The 24,007-nt window shown below is 32.7% G+C and overlaps 1 protein-coding gene across 5 annotated transcripts in view; it reads right to left on the reverse strand.

The window, feature by feature from the left end:
- The window catches only part of MAP4K5 (mitogen-activated protein kinase kinase kinase kinase 5), a 207,881-nt gene that overhangs the window by 14,436 nt on the left and 169,438 nt on the right, over window positions 1–24,007 (reverse strand). For all 5 annotated transcript variants that reach the window (XM_051978085.1, XM_051978086.1, XM_051978087.1 and 2 more), the window contains 4 exons: window positions 21,479–21,582; window positions 20,936–21,113; window positions 4,652–4,720; window positions 2,304–2,396 (listed from right to left, as the gene is read on the reverse strand). In XM_051978085.1, the coding sequence (XP_051834045.1) occupies window positions 2,304–2,396; window positions 4,652–4,720; window positions 20,936–21,113; window positions 21,479–21,582 (444 nt within the window). The remainder of the gene's footprint in view (window positions 1–2,303; window positions 2,397–4,651; window positions 4,721–20,935; window positions 21,114–21,478; window positions 21,583–24,007) is intronic.

Genomic DNA, 24,007 nt, shown 5'->3' on the forward strand with positions numbered 1-24,007 from the left:
TCTCCAGTTCATTTTACAGAAGAGGAAAGGGAGGCAATTAAAGTGACTTGTCCAGGGTCAAATAGCTAGTAAGTGTCAGATCACATTTAAATTCAAGTCTTACTGATGCATTGTTGGTGGAATTGTGGAATCCACCCATTGTGGAGAGCTATCTGGAATTATGCCCAAAAAGTTATCAAACTGTGCATACCCTTTGATCCAGCAGTGTTATCAACTTATATCCCAAATAAATATTAAAGAAGGGAAAGGGACCTGTATGTGCCAAAATGTTTGTGGCAGCCCTGTTTGTAGTGGCTAGAAACTGGAAATTGAATGGATGCCCATCAACTGGAGAATGGTTGGGTAAATTGTGGTATATGAATGTTATAGAATATTATTGTTCTGTAAGAAATGACCAGCAGGATGAATACAGAGAGGCTTGGAGAGACTTACATGAACTGATGCTAAGTGAAATGAGCAGAACCAGGAGATCATTATATACTTCAACAATGATACTGTATAAAGATGTATTCTGATGGAAGTGGATTTTTTTGACAAAGAGATCTAACTCAGTTTCAATTGATCAATGATGGACAGAAGCAGCTACATCCAAAGAAAGAACACTGGGAAATGAATGTAAACTATTTGCATTTTTGTTTTTCTTCCTGGGTTATTTTTACCTTCTGTATCCAATTCTCCCTGTGCAACAAGAGAACTGTTCAGTTCTGCACACATATATTATATCTAGGATACACTGCAACATATTTAACATATCTAGGACTGCTTGCCATCTAGGGGAGGGGGTAGAGAGAGGGAGGGGAAAAATCGGAACAGAAGCGAGTGCAAGGGATAATGTTGTAAAAAATTACCCTGGCATGGGTTCTGTCAATAAAAAGTTATTATAAAATAAAAAAAAATAAATAAAGTATAAATAGAAAAAAATATATAAATTCAAATCTTATGTATTCTAGGCCCAGCCCTCTACCCATTTCACCACCTAGCAGCTTACATTATAAGCCATGAGGCATCCCTAAATTGTAAATTTACAATTAATGTAAAGTTTCATAATAAGCAGTGATAATTTATTAAAGAAATAGGCATATTTAGAAAGACACAAGTATGTTGGTCAGTCTTAATATTAACAAACAAGAAGTAATGGTCTAGATATTTATATCTTTTCAGAGAAATTAACAAGCATGGACCATAGTATAAAGAAATTAGAAAAAATTAATTACTTATATAATATTTATCTTAGCATCAAAACATTTGGTAGTTTGCGATTTTCTAGTTCAGTAAGTTTAACTTCTTTCCCTCAACTAGTTGTTTTCTCTATTCAAAAGCTGGATTGATGGCTTAATACATTTTATGTCAAGGTTAAACTCCCAGACTTGAAAAGATAAATAAGTGTACAGGTTTGGAGCTAGAATAGAACTGAAGAAGTCATCTATTCCAAAACTTCAATTACAGATAAGGAAACTGAACCCAAAAAATGTTCAGATAGTAATATAGTAAAACCAGAACTTGAACTCAGATCCTGTGTTAAAAATCACTGCTCTTTCTACAGGATCATAGTATTCTTCACCTTCAAGTGACAAACTTTATTTTCAAATACAATTTCCACCTCATGACAAAGCTTAAGCTTTTGTGATTATCATATCAATATAGTGTTATAAACCAAAATTATCATATCCCAAAGGGAAACTACCAAATGTTTTGGACTTCCAATTTATGGCAATGTTTATTTTCCAAATTATTAAAAAGAAATTCTGGTTCACAAAATCTTTTTCACAAATCTTCCAGCCAGTGGACTTTCTTTTCAACACATGCCATTTAATGGGCCTCACTTCATCTATCTATCTATGATTGATGAGATGAATAATATTTCTTGTGCAAAATATTAGCAAACATGAAAGAACATTTTTGATAATATATAGACACTCTAGAATCATATAAGGATAAACTAAACATATTTGTCAGTTTTAAAATTTTTGTTCTGTCTTTAAGGCAAGTGAAAATATTACAGGTATAAGGGGAGATTAAAATCAATGACCATTCACAATATATTGAACAGCATTTTACAGATAAGAAAGTCTTAATATATCGAATATCCTGTCACAACACATAAATAGCTCCATAGTATGTAACAAACTGGACTCGATATAACTCACTTGATGGAATAAAGGAGACAATGAAAAAAACAAATGTAATTTCAAATTACTTAGAATTTTTCTTTAAAAAATTAGCTATGATCTAGTAAGCTAAATATAGTTTGAACAAAACCTATTTTCCTACAAAAAATATTAAAGAAAAACTTATTGACTTACCTACAGATTCAATGCAAAAATCAAAACTTAGCTCGGAGGCCAGTTTCTTGCTTGACTTCAATTTTCCTTGAAGATTTACAATTTTCACAAATCCTCAAAGAAAAAAATTCAGAAAAATCAAGCATGAAATAAATATTATAAAAATAAATGTAAACTGATATACATGCAATAAGGAGAAGTTTTGAGAAAAATAATTATAACTGTGTCAAAAGTACCTTTTCCTCTCAATGTATATATAGTCAGTAAAGAGTCAGTTTGTTTTGCTTCTTAATTATGATTTAATATGTATTTCTGCAAAAAAGAGTCTTTATTAAAATGCCCCCTTTGGAAAGATGGTACATATTATAAGTTCTTTATTTATAAAGCACACAAAATATTATAGTATCTGTAGTGGAATATTAATATATTAAATTATTTCAGAAAGAAAAAAAAATTTTTCTCCCTATTAAATTATTATTTAATTGATACAAAAGTAGTCTTTCATCTTAATAGTTCATTTGTACAAAGTATTAAAGAATACATTTTCCTACATTTTGATTTCCTTGGAGGAAATAAAATTGACCATGAAATTTAATACGAATTAAGATGAAGAATACATATTAATTTCTTAATTTTCTCTAAGGTTTAAGTTTATCAGCTCCATTTTCACTTTGACCATAGCAGCTCTCTTTTTTTTCAAAACTAAATTCTTATCCATAACCATACTTTTTGGCTAAACATCCAGCTTTTGCCTTATGGAATCCTGCTTGTAGTATTAGTCACTAATTGTCTCAAGTTTATTTCCTGGGCCTGGGATCTTCCAAATACCATTTTTACTCTTAAGAAACAAAAAAAACAATTCAATAGCCCAAGAAACTTATGATTGTATTTTATTGATTCTAATTAATAAGACATTACTAGTATTATACAAAGTGCTTTTGAAATATTATCTTATTTGATCTTATAACAATCTTGAAATGTAGGTCTTCTTATTAGCATGATATTAAAGTTGAAGAAATTGAGACAAACAGAAATTAACTGCCTTGTCCAATCACTGTTTGGATCATAGGTTAAATTTAGAAGGAATTTCACAGGTCATCTAGTCCAGCCCTTTCATTTTATCGATGAGGAAACTGTGGCTCGGAGAAATTAAGTAACTTGCCCAAAGTCATTATCAGCTAAGATTTGAATTAAGATCCTATTCATTTTGATGAATCCCAAATTCATCAATTTTTACCTTTCAACCACTACATGAGGCCTTCCCTAAGTTAACCATGCTTTTAAGGACCTCTATTATCACATGGCACATTGTTTTGCAACTTATGAATGTATTTCAGAGATTATTGTGCATTATAATTGATCTATATTTGTTTTTCATTCTCCTACTGTGTAGGAAGCTCTAGGAAGGAATGTTAACTACATTTACTATCTGTACCCTGGTATAGTGTTCTATGTAAAACGTATTTTACAATTATTTTTATAAATACATCTTACCATCTAGAATAGAATGAAATTATAAAGAACTACAATTATTCTAAGCACATTTTAATTTCCTTGATAATTCATAGAATAATTCATGATTTTATAAGATTTAACAAATATCATTTATCACCATACAACAGCATCAGGAAAATAGTAATTTGATCATTCTGGTTGTTTGCACTGACATTAGGATGCTTTTACTTGAGGGGAGGAATTTTTCCCTAGCACAGTGCCTAGCATATGGTAGCTATTTTAATATTTATTGATATATCAATTGAAATATGGAAGTTTGCTGCATCCATTTAGAGTTGACTCTATAAAACTCAATCTTTCTTATTCCTTTGGCATTGGCAACAGGGTATTAAAAGGTTCTCATCTGTAGAACAATGAGGTAAGTGATCTCAAATTTGCTTCTAATTCTTTAATTCCACTAAGCAAGATTCTATGGACTACTTCCACAGAATTACAAAGTAGCATATTGAAGTTTGCCAAAAAATATTAATAATATATTTTCTCAAATGTTTTTACTCCTATATAAATGACTAAAATTTCCAATTCATTTAAACTTATTATAGTCAGTGAAGCAAAGTCAAATACGGAATATATTCTAGGAATCAGGGCTAGTAATCATACTATTTCTTATAAATTTTAAGTTACACAAAACAAACTAAATATTTTAGGCACAAAAGAAAAAAATTTTAACAGCTAAGTAGGCATCTCATGGAGAACAAAGAAAATTCTGAATTAACTACCAAACAATCAATTTTTACTAGGCAAAAAATTACTGTCAACATGAACTAAAATGGGATAACCATGAAACTTTTTGAAATAAAGTTAAATTTTGCAATTATATAAACTGTTACAAAACAAACAAGAACCGTACTTACTGTCTAAACACACTAAAACGGTATCTCTTTCCAACTGTGTCACATGAATGGAATCTAATTGCTGGGTGCCTTGATGAAAGAAAAAAAAAAGGTTGTAATTATGTGCAATCTTAAAAAAATGCAAAGCACAGAAAACTAGAACTTGGATTAAAGATAGTTCAGTCAAGACATATAGTAAAGAAGAAAAGATGATAAAAGTAGGCTTGCATTCCAGACTTTAAAACATATTACAAAAGCAGTTACTGAAATCATTTAGTTATAGGTAAAAAACGAAATAGAGTAAGAGAAGAAATTCTAATTACTGTCATCCATGCAAATATAGACCTCCCCAAAATGCTCAGTATATTTACAGAAACTAAAAACTAGGGAAAGCATTTATTATCTAATGAATATACTTAGAAAAATTGATCAACTATCTAGGCTAGAAACATGTAGAACCCATACATTCCACTGTTACCTTGCTAAGTTCAATTAGACGACAACTAAGTTAAAAAAAATTGCACAAAAATGGAAATGGATCAATATATTTATATTAATTGTGGGAATAGATAAGTCATCTATTAAAAACAAAAGGAATCAAAGAGAAGATAGATGTATTTGATTATATTAAATAAACGGTACAAATTGGAAAAGATGAAAAAGATGGGAACAGTTAATGTCAGAGTGATTGTAAAAAGATAGGCATTAGGCACATTAATGAACTGTTCATTGTGGTGTTCTAAGTTAGTTCAACTATTCTGAAAAGCAATCTGTAATTGTGCCAATAAATAGCTAAAATTTCCACAAACGTGGCTTAGAAATTATGTTAGGCATATAACCTAGGAAAATCTTTAATTAAAATGTACCCTCTTCTCCCTCTCTCCCCCACCCCACGGACATGTACACAAGCCCTAAAACATTTACTGCAGAATTTCTTGTACTAGATAAAACTGGAAATAAAGTAAATGCCCACTGATTTGGCATGGCAAAACAAACTTAGTAAAAGAATATAATGGAATATTATTGTTTTAAAAAACAATAGCTACCATATGCTAGGCACTGTGCTAGGAAAAAATTCCTCCCCTCAATTCAATACAGAAAACATGAAAAGACTTAAATGAATTTATGCAAAATGAAGTAAGCAGAGCAAGAAAAACAAACACAATAACTAAAGTAAACAGAAACAACACCCAGATAACAAAACCAATTATAAAAATCCAATTTGGTCCCAAAGCAGACATATAAGAAGATAACCCTTCTCCTTTGCAGAGGTGGGGAGGGGGAAAGATAGGGAACATGAACATTGGATTTAAGTTTTAAAAAAAATTTATTTTTAAATTATTTGTTATGGACTTCTGGGGGCGGAGCCAAGATGGCGGAGCAGGCACACACGACTCTCTAAGCTCCTCTCATTACCCTCATAACCAACTATTTAATCCAGTCTCAAAAATAACTCTTCATTGATTAAATTCATGAAGATTAGAAGCACTACAACTTACTAGCCAAAGTCAATCCAGAAAATTGCCAGGAAAGATTTGTCTTGAGGGGCCAGGAACAGACTAGCACAGGCAGCAAGAGAGTAGCGTCTGAGCAGACCAGGGGCGGGGGTGATCTCTGTGGCTAGAGAACTTATAGGGACCACTCTGCTATTTCTGCCTTGACTACAAAGCAATAAACTGGCAGAGAAATTAAAGCCTAAAACAGAGGGTACTCTAAAAAATGCCAGAACCTAACGAGATCTGGCTATAACCCCTCAAACCCGGAAGTGACTCAGACAGACTTTACCGCAGCCCTGCGGCCACATCCTGCAGTTCGGGCTTTTGCGGGGACAGTTACTAATCTGCAAGGCAAGGGGGCACAGCCTGGGCAGCCTCTAATCGGCAGAGTTGGGGGCTCAGCCTGGGGCAATAGAACCTCCCCAGCTGACTGCGCTTCCCAGGCTTCCCGGGCAGACATTTCGGATCCCTGCAAATACATTCACTGCTCAACTGCTAATACCCAGAGTGCCAGGGCAGGCTTTGGCTTGGGAAGTGAAATTCTCACTGCTCAGCATCTAGCCCCAGGGCAGTCGTTATCTCACACAGTGGGGGATCTTTGAAGGGCACTTTCCTAACTCAGCCCTGCAGGCCTGAGCTACTTTCCAGTGGGGAACTCTTTTCCCAGAGCACTCCAGTACCTCGCTGCTTTTTGCAGCCATCTGGCAGGACAGCTACCCGTCCATATACCTTTCACTGCTCTGCAGAGGAAGCTGGTAACCTCCTGGCTCTGAAGCCAGACCTTACAGGCTTTAACAAAATGAGTTAAAAAAATCAAAAGAACGATTGATAGTTTCTTTACAGAAAGAGAACAGCTTTTCAACCCTGAAGAGACTAATAGCAGACAGTCTCCAGACAATTGTTGGTCTCCAATACAAAAGGCTTTCCTAGAAGAGACTATTAAAAACCTTAAAAGAGAGCTAGAAGAGAAATGGGGAAAGGAAAGAGAAGACATGCAAGAGAGTACGGAAAAGGCACATAACTCACTAAAAGAAAAATTTGATAAAGTGGAAAAAGAAAACAACTTCCTGAAATGTGAATTGGAAAAGGTAAAAAACTCCCAAGAAGTGCAGGGAAGCAGAATTTGTGAATTGGAAAAAGAAAATAACTCACTAAAAAAAAAAAAAAAAATTAGTGAAATGGAAAAAAATTCCATAGAGCAAAACAACTCAACTGGACATATACAAAAAGAAGTAAAAAAAGCTTATGAAGAAAATAACTCACTAAAAATCAGAACTGAACAAATAGAAATGACTGATTCATTGAGACATCAAGAATCAGTCAAGCAAAACCAAAAAAAATGAAAGATTGGAAAAAAATGTCAAATATTTACTTGGAAAAACAACAGACCTAGAAAATAGATCTAGGAGAGATAACCTGAGGATCATCGGACTACCAGAAAATTATGATGAAAAAAAGAGCCTAGATACTATTTTACAAGAAATAATCAAAGAGAACTGCCCAGAAGTAACAGAACCGGAAGGGAAAATAGGCGTTGAAAGAATTCATCGAACACCTTCTGAAAAAGACCCTAAAATAAAGATTCCAAGGAATATTGTGGCCAAACTTCAGAACTTTCAGACTAAAGAAAAAATTTTACAAGCAGCCAGGAAAAAACAGTTCAAATACCGAGATGCCACAATAAGGGTCACGCAAGATCTGGCTGCCTCAACATTAAAGGATCAAAGGACCTAGAATCAGATATTCCAAAAGGCAAAAGAACTTGGAATGCAGCCAAGAATAAACTACCCAGTTAAGCTGAGTATTTTTTCCCAGGGAAGAAGATGGACATTTAATGAAATAGAGGAATTCCATCTGTTTCTAAGGGAAAAAACCAGACTTAAACAAAAAATTTGATCTCCAACAACAGGAATCAAGAGAAGTAGAAAAAGGTAAAAGAAACTCTTGAGAACTGTATTTCTGTTGTGGATATACATAAAAACCACAAGTATAATTTGATTTTACCGATATAACATAAAAAAGGGAAGTAGAAATGGAAAGGGGATTGTGTCAGAAAAAGGGAAGAGGGGAGATAAAAAGAGGGAAACTATATGCGACAATGAGGCAAAGGAAACCGATCATATATGAGGGAACTTAGAGAGGGGGAGAAACATTGTGTGAATCCTACTCTCATCAGAGTTGGCTCAAAGAGGAAACAATTGACATATTTGTTTTACACAGATTCTTCTCTCACTTCATTAAAAAGTGGGAGAGGAAAAGGGAGAAAGAAAAAGAGTAATAAGGGAAGGGTACAAGAAAGGGGAAGGGATTCAAAGGGAGGAGGAAGGGATACTAAAGAGGGAGAGCTGTGTGATGTTAGTGGGACCAATAAGTTTAATACTAGGGAAGAAAGGAAGGAGGGCAAGAAAAAGAAAAGTATAATCTGGGGATATTAGGATGGCAGGAAATACAGAATTGGTTATTTTAACCGTAAATATGAATGGGATGAACTCTCCCATAAAGAGGAGGCGGATAGCAGACTGGATCAAAAGTCAGAACTCTACAATCTTTTGTTTACAGGAAACATATTTAAAATAGGGAGATACATACAGAGTAAAGGTAAAAGGCTGGAGCAGAATCTATTATACTTCAGGTGAAGTCAAAAAAGCAGGGGTAGCCATCCTTATCTCAGATCAAGCAAAAGCAAAGATTGATCTAATTAAAAGAGATAAGGAAGGAAACTATATCTTGCTTAAGGATATTATAGACAATGAAGCAATATTAGTATTAAACATATATGCACCAAGTGGTATAGCATCTAACTTCCTCAAAGAGAAGTTAAGAGAGTTGTGAGAAGAAATAGATAGCAAAACTATAATAGTGGGAGATCTCAGTCTTGCACTCTCAGATTTAGATAAATCAAATCAAAAAACAAATAAGAAAGAAATTAAAGAGGTAAATAGAATATTAGAAAAATTAGGTATGATAGATCTCTGGAGAAAACTGAATGGTGACAGAAAGGAGTATACTTTCTTCTCAGCAGTACATGGAACCTACACAAAAACTGAACATATATTAGGACATAAAGACCTCAAAATTAAATGCAGGAAGGCAAAAATAGTAAATGCTTTCTTTTCATATCACAATGCAATAAAAACTACATTCAAAAGTTAGGTGTAAATAGACCAAAAAGTAATTGGAAACTAAATAATCTCATCTTAAAGAATGATTGGGTGAAACAGCAAATTATAGACACAATTAATAATTTCACTCAAGATAATGACAATGGTGAGACATCATATCAAAATTTATGGGATGCAGCCAAAACACTAATAAGGGGAAATTTTATATCCTTAGAGGCTTACTTGAATAAAATAGAAAAAGAGAAGATCAATGAATTGGGCCTGCAACTTAAAAAGTTAGAAAAAGACCAAATTAAAAACCTCCAATCAATTACTAAACTTGAAATTCTAAAATTACAAGGAGAAATTAATAATATAGAAAGTAAAAAAGCTATTAAACTAATAAATAAAACTAAGAGTTGGTTTTATGAAAAAACCAATAAAATTGATAAACCTTTGGTAAATCTGATTAGAAAAAGAAGAGAGGGAAATCAAATTAGTAGTCTTAAAAATGAAAAAGGAGAACTTTCCACTGATGAAGAAGAAATTAAAGAAATAATAAGGGGTTACTTTGCTCAAGTTTATGCCAATAAATTTGATAACCTAAGCGAAATGGATGACTACCTCCAAAAATATAGGCTTCCCAGATTATCAGAGGAGGAAATAAATCGCTTAAATAGTCCCATTTCAGAAAAAGAAATAGAACAAGCTATTAATCAACTCCCTAAAAAAAAATCCCTGGGACCAGATGGATTTACATGTGAATTCTACCAAACATTCAAAGAACAATTAGCCCCAATGCTTTATAAATTATTTGAAAAAATAGGGAATGAAGGAGTCCTACCAAATTCCTTTTATGACAGACATGTTACTAATACCTAAACCAGGTAGGTTGAAAACAGAGAAAGAAAATTATAGACCTATCTCCCTAATGAATATTGATGCTAAAATCTTAAATAAGATATTAGCAAAAAGACTACAGAAAATCATCCCCAGGATAATACACCACGATCAAATTGGATTTATACCAGGAATGCAGGGCTGGTTCAATATTAGGAAAACTATCGATATAATTGGCCATATTAATAATCAAATTAACAAAAACCATATGATCATCTCAATAGATGCAGAAAAAGCATTTGATAAAATCCAACATCCATTCTTATTAAAAACTCTTGAGAGTATAGGAATAAATGGACTTTTCCTCAAAATAATCAGGAGCATCTATTTAAAACCAGCAGTAAGCATCATATGTAACGGGGACAAACTGCAACCATTCCCAATAAAATCAGGAGTGAAACAAGGTTGCCCACTATCACTGTTACTATTTAATATTGTATTAGAAATGCTAGCTTTGGCAATAAGAGTTGAGAAAGAGATTAAAGGAATAAGAATAGGCAATGAGGAAACCAAATTATCACTCTTTGCTGATGATATGATGGTATACTTAGAGAACCCCAGAGACTCTACTAAAACATTATTAGAAACAATCCACATCCTCAGCAAAGTTGCAGAATACAAAATAAACCCACATAAGTCATCAGCATTCTTATATCTCACTAACAAAACCCAACAATTAGAGTTACAAAAAGAAATTCGATTTAAAGTAACTACTGATTATATAAAATATTTAGGAATCTATCTGCCAAGGGAAAATCAGAAACTTTATGAGCAAAACTACAAAACACTTTCCATACAAATTAAGTCTGATTTAACCAACTGGAAAAATATTAAATGCTCTTGGATTGGGTGAGCAAATACAATAAAGATGACAATACTACCTAAATTAATCTATTTATTTAGCGCCATACCAATCAGACTCCCAAAAAACTACTTTGATGAACTAGAAAAAATAACAACCAAGTTCATAAGGAAAAACAAAAGGTCAAGAATTTCAAGGGAATTAATGAAAAAAAAAATGAAGGTGGCCTAGCTGTACCAGATCTAAAATTATATTATAAAGCAGCAGTTACTAAAACCATCTGGTATTAGCTAAGAAATAGACTAGCTGATCAATGGAATAGGTTAGGTTCAAAGGACAAAACAGCCAATAACTTTAATAATATAGTGTTTGACAAACCCAAAGACCCCAGTTTCTGGGATAAGAATGCATTATTTGACAAAAATTGCTGCGAAAATTGGAAATTAGTATGGCAGAAACTAGGCATTGACCCACACTTAACACCGTACACCAAGATAAGGTCAAAATGGGTTCATGACCTAGCCATAAAGAATGAGATTATAAATAAACTGGAAGAGCATAGGATAGTTTACCTCTCAGACCTGTGGAAAAGGGAGGAATTTATGACCAAAGAAGAACTAGAGATCACTATTGACCACAAAATAGAAAATTTTGATTATATCAAATTGAAAAGTTTTTGTACAAACAAAACAAATGCAGACAAGATTAGAAGGAAAAAAATAAACTGGGAAGACATTTTTACAATCAAAGGTTCTGATAAAGACCTCATTTCCAAAATATATAGAGAATTGACTCTAATTTATAAGAAATCAAACCATTCTCCCCAATTGATAAATGGTCAAAGGATATGAACAGACAATTCTCAGACAAAGAAATTGAAATTATTTATAGACATATGAAAATATGCTCCAAATCATTATTAATCAGAGAAATCCAAATTAAGACAACTCTGAGATACCACTACACACCTGTCAGATTGGCTAGAGTGACAGGGAAAGATAATGTGGAATGTTGGCAGGGATGTGGGAAAACAGGGACACTAATACATTGTTGGTGGAACTGTGAACACATCCAGCCATTCTGGAGAGCAATTTGGAACTATGCTCAAAAAGTTATCAAACTGTGCATACCCTTTGATCCAGTAGTGTTTCTAGTGGGTTTATACCCCAAAGAGATATTAAAGAAGGGAAAGGGACCTGTATGTGCCAAAATGTTTGTGGCAGCCCTGGTTGTAGTGGCTAGAAGCTGGAAAATGAATGGATGCCCATCAACTGGAGAATGGTTGAGTAAATTGTGGTATATGAACGTTATGGAATATTATTGTTCTGTAAGGAATGACCAGCGGGATAAATACAGAGAGGACTGGCGAGACTTATATGAACTGATGCTAAGTGAAATGAGCAGAACCAGGAGATCATTATATACCTCAACAATGATACTGTTTGAGGATGTATTCTGATGGAAGTGGATCTCTTCGATAAAGAGAGCTAATTCAGTTTCAATTAATCAAAGATGGACAGAAGCAGCTACACCCAAAGAAAGAACACTGAGAAATGAATATAAACTGCTTGCATTTTTGTTTTTCTTCCTGCGTTATTTATACTTTCTGAATTCAATTCTCCCTGTGCAACAAGAAAACTGTTCGGTTCTGCACACATATATTGTATCTAGGATATACTGTAACCTATTCAACATGTAAAGGACTGCTTGCCATCTGGGGGAGGGGGTGGAGGGAGAGAGGTGAAAAATCGGAACCAAAGTGAATGCAAGGGATAATGCTGTAAAAAATTACCCTGGCATGGGTTCTATCAATAAAAAGTTATCTTAAAAAATTATTTGTTATACAGAATTGTTTGTTTTTTTGTGAAGAGAAGAAGGGATACAAAAAAAGGAAGAAGTTTAGATGATATAAAAAGATAAATAAAAACCTATTTAAAATAAATTAAGCAAAAAACCCAATATAATCAAAAGAAAAAACTATCATGTTTGTATAAAAACTTGACATCTAAAATATGAGGAATTATTTTAAAAATGTATTGTAATTACTTGTTCCTGGCAGACAAAGCATATGAACTAACAATTTACAAAAGACATATATTGATAGTAATCACTTGAGAAAATGACTTATCTAATTGGAGATATAAATCAAAACAGCTTGGAAGTACCATTTCAGATATCACAATGGCAAAAATAATGCAGAGTTAATGAAATAATGGTGGTGAGGTAACAGAACATTAAGGGAAATATTCTGGAAAGCAATCTGGCAATATCAAATTACAATAATCACACTTTTTGATCCAATAACTTCATTGCTGAAAACATACTGCGTGAATGTGTTCTAAAGTTTTAATAATAGCATATTTTATTAATTGGCAGAAAATAAAAAAACAAAAAGTGAAAGCAACAGAATGGTTAAATGATGGTGCAATAATGTAATAGAATACTAAGTACATTTAAGATCAACAAATAGGATCAGCAACTATAGAAAAAGAGCATGGGGGTGACAGAAGTAGTTGTTTCTGGAGCTCTCAGATCACATACATTATAAGGGGGCTTAAGGACCTGGTCAGATTATAGGAGGCCCTTTGCTGGTACTGGTACAGAACTCTCTATTGTATTACCCATACTTGGATTTGAATGGCACTCTTGAGTGGCAGTCCCAGGCTGAAAAAGAGCATTAGCACACCAGAGTTTGTGATTATAGGGGAGTAGGGGACTCCTGTCATAATTTCAGGTGAAGAGTGTGGTCACTTACAACTAGAACATAGGTCAGTAGAACAGTAAATGCATTTCTCCTTAGACCATAATATCTTGGAAGAATTAAAAACTTACAGACTTCCAGAACTAGCTCTGAAAAAACCTAAAGCCAGGAAAGAGCCCAACTTTAAAGTTAAAAATCAAGAAGCAGGCTAGATAAAACACAAAATATCCTACCACAGAATATTACTATAGCAATAGAGAATATCAAAAAGCAATCTCAGAAGAAGATAACAAAATCAAAACTGCAATACTCAGTCTCAAAAGAAAAATGTGAATTGGATTCAGGTTTCAGGCTCAGAAAAGAGCTGAAGAAGGGTTTTAAAAATCAAAAAACAGAGGCAGGGAAAATACTGTGAAAAGAAATGAGTGACGCAAGAAAATCATGAAAAAGAAAAAACTAATCACCTATCTATACTCATATGAAAAAAATCACTACTAAAAAAAATACTGATTAAAAATTAAAACAACTCTGAGCTACCAAGCTATACCTACTAAAGAACTGTGAGTAGAATTGTGAACTGAATAGAACACCAGCCCTGAAGTCAGGAGGACCTGAATTCAAATTTGACCTCAAACACTTAACACTTCCTAGCTGTGTGACCATGGGCAAGTCATTTAACCCCAACTGCCTCAGCAAAACAAAACACACAAACAAACAAAAAAAAGAACTGTGTGAACTGAATCATTCTGTAGAGCAGTCTGGAACTATGCATCAAAGGCAACAAAACCACGCATATGCTCTGACTCAAGCAATACAACTAGTAGGTCTATATCCCAAAAAGATTAAAAAAAAAAAAAAACAAAGAAGAAAATAAATATATGTTCAAAAATATTTATAACAGCTCTTATAGTAGTGGTAAAGTGGAGAGAATGCCCATCAATTGGGGAATAGAGACTTACATGAACTTACACAAAATGAAGTGAGCAGAACAGGCAAATATTATACCTAGTAACAATAATATTGTATGATAATCTGAACAACTCAGGTATTCTCATCAATACAATGATCCAAGACAATTCCTAAGAACTTAGGATGTAAAATGGCTATCCCATTTCCAGAAGAAAGAACCAATAAAATCTGAACGCAGATGGAAACATACTTTTGTTTACTTTCTTCCTTTTCATTTCTGTTTATGTTATGTTATATTTCCATGTTACGTGGCTAATAAGGAAATATGTTTTGCAAGATTATAAATGTATAACCTATATCAAACTGCTTGCTTTCTCTAAGAGGGAGAGATTTGGAACTTGGTTGTTGTTGTTGTTGTTGTTGTTTTTTTGATAGCTTTATTTTCAAAATATATGCAAAGAAAGTTTTCAACATTTATCCTCGCAAAACTTTTGTGTTACAAATTTTTTCTCCTTCCCTCATCCCCATCCCCTCCTCTAGGCAGCAATTATTCTACACACATTTCCACAATTATTATGAAAAATCAGATCAGAAAGAAAAAAAAAAGAGAAAGAAAACCAAAAAAAAAAAGCAAACAACAACAAAAAGAGTGAAAATATTTGTGATCTGCATTCAGACCCCATGGTCCTCTCTCTGGATGCAGATGGCTCTCTCTATCACAAATCTATTGGAACAGGCCTGACTCACCTCATTGTTGAAAAGAGCCAAGTCCATCAGAATTGATCGTAACATGATTTTGTTCTCTAGATTCTATGTGCACAATGTTCTCTGGGTTCTACTGACTTCACTTAGTATCAGTGGAACGCAAAGTTTTAAGAAACAAATGTAAAAAATTATTTTTACACATATTGGGGGAAATAAAATATTAAATAAATAAAAATAATTACAGAAAAACTTTTACAAAATAATTCAAAGAAAATAAAGCATAGCCAGAAGAACAAAATAACACTAATTACAACCATAGGGAGAGGGATTTGACTTCTGAATGGAAACTCCCCTTATTCATATAGTAGATCATCTTCTTGTAGCCTTTGAGTTGTCTGTGATATAAGAGATAAAATGATTTGGTCAAGAGTTACATGTTTCAAGAAGGGTGGGACTTCAACCTGGATTTTCCTGGTTTTGAGACCAACTTTCTAGTCACTCCACCATGCTCTTTTCTCCATTATATTATTGTGCCATTTAAGAGGAAAAGTAAACTAGAATGAATGGACAAAGTACCTTGATATTGGAAGTAACTGAAAAGTTATGGCATTCTGTGCAGAAATTTATTTACATACAAATAGTGAAGCAAATTTAATGAATTTTAGAAATGGTATTTATTAATCAAATAATAAAGAAGCATTTATATATGACAGGCATTGAATTAAGCAATGATATAAATACAAGGAAAGAAATCCCTATTTTATTGTTATTTTTTTCTAGCTCATTAAAATAGTTTCTTGGGAGTCTGATTGGTATAGCACTAAATAAATAGATTAGTTTAGGGAGCATTGTCATCTTTATTATAGTCGCTTGGCCTATCCAAAAGCATTTAATATTTTTCCAATTATTTAAATCTGACTTTATTTCTGTGGAAAGTGTTTTGTAATTTTCTTCATATAATTCCTGACTTTCCTTTGGTAGATAGATTCCCAAATATTTTATGCTATCGACAGTTATTTTGAGTGGAATTTCTCTTTGTATCTCTTGCTGTTGGATTTTGTTGGTGATGTATAAAAATGCTGAGGATTTATGTGGATTTATTCTGTATCCTACAACTTTGCTAAAGTTCTGAATTATTTCTAATAGCTTTTTAGTAGAATCTCTGGGGTTCTCTAAGTATACCATCATATCATCTGCAAAGAGTGATAATTTGGTTTACCTCATTACCTCTAATTCCTCTAATCTCTTTCTCAACTCTTATTACCGAGGCTAGTGTTTCTAATACAATATTGAATAATAATGGTGATAGTGGGCAACCTTGTTTCACTGCAAGGTTGATCTTACTGGGAATGGTTCCAGTTTATCCCTATTACATATGATGCTTACTGATAGTTTTAAATATATGCTCCTGACTATTTTAAGGAAAAGTCCATTTATTCCTATATTCCCAAGTGTTTTTATTAGGAATGGATGTTGGATTTTATCAAAGCTTTTTCCGTATCTATTGAGATGATCATATGGTTTTTGCTAATTTGGTTATTGATATAGTCAATTATGCTAATAGTTTTCCTAATGTTAAACCAGCCCTGAATTCCTGCTATAAATCCTACTTGGTCATGATGTATTATCCTGGAGATGATTTTCTGTAATCTTTTTGCTAATATTTTATTTAAGATTTTAGCATCAATATTCATTAGGGAGATTGGTCTATAATTTTCTTTCTCTGTTTTCAAGCTACCTGGTTTAGGTATCAGTACCATGTCTGTGTCATAAAAGGAATTTGGTAGGACTCCTTCATTCCCTATTTTTTCAAATAGTTTATAAAGCATTGGGGCTAATTGTTCTTTAAGTGTTTGGTAGAATTCACATGTAAATCCACCTGGTCCTGAGGATTTTTTCTTAGGAAGTTGGTTAAAAGCTTCTTCTATTTCTTTTTCTAAGATGGGACTGTTTAACCAATTTATTTCTTCCTCTGTTAATCTGGGCAAGCTATATTTTTTAATGTATTCTTCCATTTCATTTAAGTTATCGAATTTATTGGCATAAAGCTGGGCAAAGTAATTGCTAATTATTGCTCTAATTTCCTCTTCATTAGTGGCAAGATCTCCCTTTTCATTTTTAAGACTAACAATTTTATTTTCCTCTTTCCTTTTTTAAATCAGATTTACTAAGGGTTTATCTATTTTGTTGTTTTTTTCCATAGAACCAACTCTTAGTTTTATTAATTAATTCAATAGGTTTTTTACTTTCAATTTTATTAATCTCTCCTTTTATTTTTAGAATTTCAAGTTTAGTATTTGACTGGGGGATTTTAATTTGTTCCTTTTCTAGCATTTTTAATTACAAGTCCAATTCACTGACCTTCTCTTTCTCTATTTTATGCAAGTAGGCCTTTAGAGATATAAAATTTCCCATTATTACCACTTTGGCTGCATCCCACACATTTTGGTATGACATCTTATTATTGTCATTTTCTTGGGTGAAGTTATTAATTATGTCCATGATTTGCTGTTTCACCCCATCATTCTTTAGTATGAGATTATTTAGTTTCCAATTATTTTTTGGTCTATTTTATCCTGGCTTTTTATTGAATGTAATTTTCATTGCATTGTGGTCTAGTTTGAAGTTTTTATGTTCTAATATATGGTCAATTTTTGTATAGATTCCATTAACAGCTGAGAAGAACTCCTTTCTGTCTCCATACTTTTCTAGTATTCTATTTACCTCTTTGACTTCTTTCTTATTTATTTTGTGGTTTGATTTATTTAATTCTGAGAGTGCAAGGTTGAGATCTCCCACTATTATAGTTTTACTGTCTATTTCTTCTTGCAGCTCTCTTACAGAAATTCCTATTTTAAAAGAATCTGAATTCTAACCATAGAAGAGTATATTCATATAAGTATATACAGAATAAACACCATTAGAATAAATATGAGGTAGTTAAATATAAGGTAAAAGAAGGGGCATTAGCAGTTGAGAGTGGGGGGAAAAAAAAACTTCATGCAAAAAGTTAAATTAAGCCATAAGCATTTATTAAGGTCTTTTATCTGCCAGGTATTATGCTAAGTCCTAGAGATATAAACAAAGGTCCATAGTCTTTGTTGTCAAGCAACTCATAATCTGAGAGACAACATACAAACAATATGGGCAAATATATCATATAAAGGATAAATTGAAGAAAAAACTCAAAGGGAAGGTGCTAATAAAATTAAGTAGTGATATTACTTCACTATTTTAGAGTTGTAAATAACCATATCCTTGAGGGAAGAGAGGGATTCTGAGGCAGAGTGAGTAGGGATACATTTTCCGCAAGGAAGAGAACAAATGAAAATGTAAACAACTAAGGTAGCATGCCAAGTATAAGTCTGGCTGGATTTCAGAGAAACTGATGTCCATTTAGAATAGAAAGATAGTCTGGAAAAGCCAGAGGAATTGATATTTGGTCCTGAAGACACTAGGGAGCCATTGGAATTGATTGAGGAGAGTGACCTAATCAGATTTTCACTTAAGAAAAATCACTTTTGACAGTTGTATAAAAGGCAGACTAGAATGGGGAGAAACTTGAGGCTTCCACTTAGAAAGCCATTATAACAGTCTAGGAAAGCAGTGATTAGTATCTGAATTAAAGTTTTGTGAGAAGAGAAGAGATTACAGAAATAGAAGGAGCAAGGTTTGGGAAGCAATTTGAAATACAGGGTGAGGGAAGAGGAAGAGTTGAAAATGACATTGAGGATATAAATTGAGGAGATGAAAAAGATGGTACTTTTAACAAAGAGAAATATAGAAGAAGAATGGATTTAGGAGAGGGCGGAGAAAAGATATTAAGTTCTCTTTTTGACATAGAAAGTTTAAGATCTTATGTCCTAAACTGATGTGTGGGATGGGTATTAGACCCCCTTTCCCAAATTAACTAATCAAACATCTTCAGGTGCAAAAAGAAAGCATTTATTTAATCCCTGCAGAGAGAGGCCCAGACATATCTGGGTAGTTATCCCACCTCCTGCCATGTCACATCTGGAACTTGGCCAGATTCTGACTTGTCCAGGACATAAAAAGGAAAAGACCTGAGCTTTTTCATTGGATAGACTAAAAGGAAGTAACCATCCTTGACCAATAGTCACAAATGTTGTCTGCCTCCTATGGGTCATCTCACTTCCTGTAACTTCACTAACTTCCTTCATCCCAAGGTTCAAGGCTGGAAATAGTGATCATGTGACTTCCTCAGTTTCCTGACCTATAGGGATCATGTGACATTTCTCAATACTGAGAAATACTTCATCCCATCAGTTTCATTCACTGATGATATAGGACTGAAGTTCTAAGGAGAGACTATAGAGTTCTGAGTCATCTACACAGAGATGCCAATTAAAATTATGAAAATCTCAAGAAAGAAAGTAGGGAGAAAAGGGAGTTCGAGACAGACCCTTGGAGAACACCAATAGCTAGTGACCCATATGATGAACCATATGAATGTTTGCACAGGAGAAAGGAAGAAGAAAAAGTATATTGTCATATGCTGAGTATATTGTCATGAAATTCCAGAGAAGGTCCAGGAAAAGAAGATGGTCAATAGTGTTAAACGCAGCACAGATTTCAAGATTAAAAACTTGGAAAAGACCATCAGGATTGGAAATCAAGAGATTTTTACAATAAGTCACAATCATGAAGAGATGCAATGTGATTAGTGAACACAGCTGGCTTTAAAGTCAAGAAGATATGTACTTGTGTCTGAAACATTCTGACATTCCAAGTTCCCCACTATCATCCAGGAATTCTGGGATACTTCAAATTGCAGAAAAAGTACTTAACTAGAGGAAGTTTCCTTTGTATAGTTGAAATTGCAAGGTCTAGTTATAATTCTAATAATAAACTATTAAAAAAGATGAAATTAGAGATTAAAGGTAGGCTAGTTTATATCCAATAATAAAGTTTCAGAGAAGGTGCTGCTCTTGTATGGGGGAGTTCCTTCATTATAGGCTTAATTCCTATTTTGGATCTGTTATATTATTTCATATTCATGACAAAGAAGAAACTTTTCAAGTAATTTAAAACTTTAAGTAATTTTCAACTAAATGTCATTTCTGGTAACAGCACTGTGAAAAAGACTAGTGTAAACAAAGAAAACAAAGATCCGATTATCCATTAGACTTGCCCTTCTCCCTCTTCCAACCTTTCAAGAGTAGCCCAAAGGATCTTAGCTTAATCTACTATATATCTGTAGTCATCTTGAAATGGTTTAAAAGACAAAGATGCCAAAGTCTAAGGGTATGCTCTTTATGACAGAATATAGTCATTAGATTAAGCAGTTAAAGTATAAAGGGAAATGTCTAATTACTTAGAAAGAATAGCACAAAAAAGTGATCTTGTCCAGAACAGTTGATCAGAATGGAAAAATACCTTGGGGTGGGGAGAAAAACATTTAACTTCTTGAAAAAACTTAAGTAATACTTTATAATGTTTGAAGAAGTTGGCAAAATTTCCTTAGTAAATTATCTTATATTACAATACAAGAGACACAAATTCCTGATTAAAGCATCAAATTATATTTAAATGATTTTCTCTTTATTATGGAGGTAGGCAAGGAAAAAACCTAAAACCAGTTATGTTTATTTGTTAAATTTGCTTTTGTTACATTTACAAAATAAACAAACAACAATTTACATTCTAAAAGGAGAAAAGAACTCTACTCACCTGCACCAATTTCTGTAAACCATGAAGATGCGGAATTCAAATTGATTGTCTCAAATTGAACAACCTGACCTGATTCAATCCCCTTGCTAAGAGCTACACACACCATGGGGTATTCTTGCTCTGGTATCACTAACATTTCAAATACATTCAAAGGGCTTGGCAAAGGAAAATCAAAGTGCTGCAGGAAAATAAATGAAAGAGCTTTAGTTAAGATATTTTCTTTTCTATTATTCAGACAGCTAATGAATATACCAAATATGTATTCACTTCAATGTGTAATTCCAGAAAGCACTACTTTTAACAGAACTTATAACATGATGTAAGTTTCTAAAAATGTGTTATATGATTTGATTCAATCTTCAATAATGTGAATTTTCTCTAAAGATATTAGCTTAATAAAATTAAATTTACTTATATTAAAGAATAAATTAGTGAGGAAGTTTAGAAAAAGACACAGTACTTTTAATTCTGATAAAATTTTGATACCAATAACAACTCTTTATTAAATTATCAGAAAAGAAATTATAAATATAGAGAATATACCTTTATCAACATGAATTTCTGCATTGGCTCATACCATTGAAGCAAAACAATTCCAGACTGCAAAGCTCCACAGAGGTACTTGTGTCCTGTGTAAGGATTTCTCACTTGAAAGAAATATAAAACTATGAATATCACCTAATTATAACAAGAAATGACAAATCTAAAAGTACTAATATCCAAGTTTTTTTCATATTATCCTCCTCCATTCATTTCTAGTCAAAATGAATTACTGTTTTTTTCTTCAAATACGCTGCACTCTCACTTCTATGTCTATGCTCATGCAGTTCCTTCCCTTTGCTAAGAATTCCCTCATCCATTAAAGTTACATCAAATACCAGGTCCTCCAAGAAATCTTGGTTAATTAAGAGCTTATCAATTATTCTGGAAAGAATCTAAAACTTGTATTCACAAAAACTGCACATAGTCTTTGACCCAGTGATAGCCCTATACACATACCCCAAAAGAGATCAAAGAAAGAGAGAGGTAAAAGATTCATATGCAAAAACGTTTAAACGGGCACTTTTGTTGCAGCAAAGAAGTGGAACAAAGGGAGTATCCATTAATTGGGGATGTCTCAACAAATTAGGGTATACAAATGTAATGGAAGATTACTGTAACTATACTAAATGTTGAAAATGACAGAATGAGAGAAAACTATGAAGATTTGTATGAATGGATGCAGTTAAAGTAAGAAGATTCAGATTAACAATTTGTATAATGATTGCAGTATTATAAAGGAAAACAATTGTGATAGACCTAAGAACTAACTTCAAATGACTGGTTTCCCACCCCGTGGCAAAGAGGTGAAGGATTAGATGTACAGAACAAGAAGTCATTTTAAGACATGGTTAATGTATAGATTTTGTTTTCTTTCTAATTTGTTGTGAAAGAGTTTTTTAACAAGAAGGAAAAAAGGAAAATTACTCATAGAGCTCCTATTACATGCCAAGCACTGTGCTAAACATTTGACAAATATCTCAAGTTAATCTTCCCAACAGTTCTGTGAAGTAGATACTTTTATTATCCTCATTTTCCAGATGAAGAAACTGAGGCAAAAAGTGGTTAAGAATATAGAGCTAGTAAGTGTTTCTCAGGCCAAATTTGAACTCAGGTCCAACACAACAAGAAAGAAAATTTGAGGGGAAGAAAAAGGTAGTGACAGATATGCTAATAAAAAGAAAAAAAGAGTATCAATGAATTATGTTTGTGGAATGTAGAGAAAATGATGAAATCTGGCCTTATTGTTATATTGTTATTAAAAAATATTTAGTAAATGTATTTTAATGCATAAGTAAAGTTTATTATTTGATATGACTGAGGTTTGCTGAGATTTAGAAAAAAAGTTAATTCTATTCATAGAATGTCCTTATTCATCAGATAGAGAAGAGGAATCAGAATACAAACAACAGACATGGATCATATTTTTTTATTAAAGCTTTTTATTTTCAAAATATATGCATGGGTAATTTTTCAACACTGACCCTTGCAGAACCTTGTTTAGCAAAAAATTCCCTACCTTCTCCCCACCCCTCCCCTAGAGGACAAGTAATTCAATATATGTTAAACATGTTAAAAATGATTATATTATTTTTTTAAACTTACTCTCGTGTATTCAACATATTTAGATAATCTGAAAAGTAAAATTATCTTTAAAAAGATCTTTCCAAACAAAATAATGTTCTTATCACTTAACAATAGAAAAATAATGCTGGAAACAATTATTAAAGATTGATTTTTTAAAAAGTTTCTATTAAGCTAATCTGATAATATATCAATGAGCTGTTATTTCCTAGGTATGAGATCGCTAACTAATATTACAAACTAAATATAACTCAGTCTTTAAAGAATTGTTTGAGGCTACTAAACAAAATAAGGACAATCAAGTTTACTCTTGGTGTTAATATTATACACTTATGTCCTTTTTTCAAAATTCAAATACTTTACATACTTTTAAAAGGAACACTTTGCCTTTTATTAAAGCTGACCATCATAACTCTCTTGGCAGTCAGTATAAGTTAAAAGGAGAAAATGCCTTTCAGATTATTCTTCCTCTTTTTTACTTGAATCCTCAACAATAAAAAAGGTTCAATAGTGTTGTTACAAAAATCATTATTATCTGTGCATTAATAACCTTAAGCTATAAAGTACTAGGGGGTATGGGTGCTTTTATATATTATGTAGCTCAATAAACAGAAAACAAGCACAGAACAAAAACATAAGCAATCAAGCATTTATTAAATTTCTAATATGTCCAAAGCATTATGATGAAAATGTAGATGTAAAAACAAAGTGAAACAATCCCTCAAGTGGCTTATATTCTAATGAAGGGAAATGACATGAATATCTATATCTATTTATCTATTTATAGATAATAGTTATAGACAAAACACCTGGGTAGGAATATAAAGAATATATATTAAGTAGAAAAAAAAATAACCTTAGAGGAAAAGGTACTTTCAGTGAGAAAGACTAGGAAATATCTCATGTAGAAATTGATGTCTGAGTTGAGTCATGAAGTCAAGGATTTCA

Source organism: Antechinus flavipes, chromosome 2, assembly GCF_016432865.1.
Source record: "Antechinus flavipes isolate AdamAnt ecotype Samford, QLD, Australia chromosome 2, AdamAnt_v2, whole genome shotgun sequence".
NCBI lineage: Eukaryota > Metazoa > Chordata > Mammalia > Dasyuromorphia > Dasyuridae > Antechinus > Antechinus flavipes.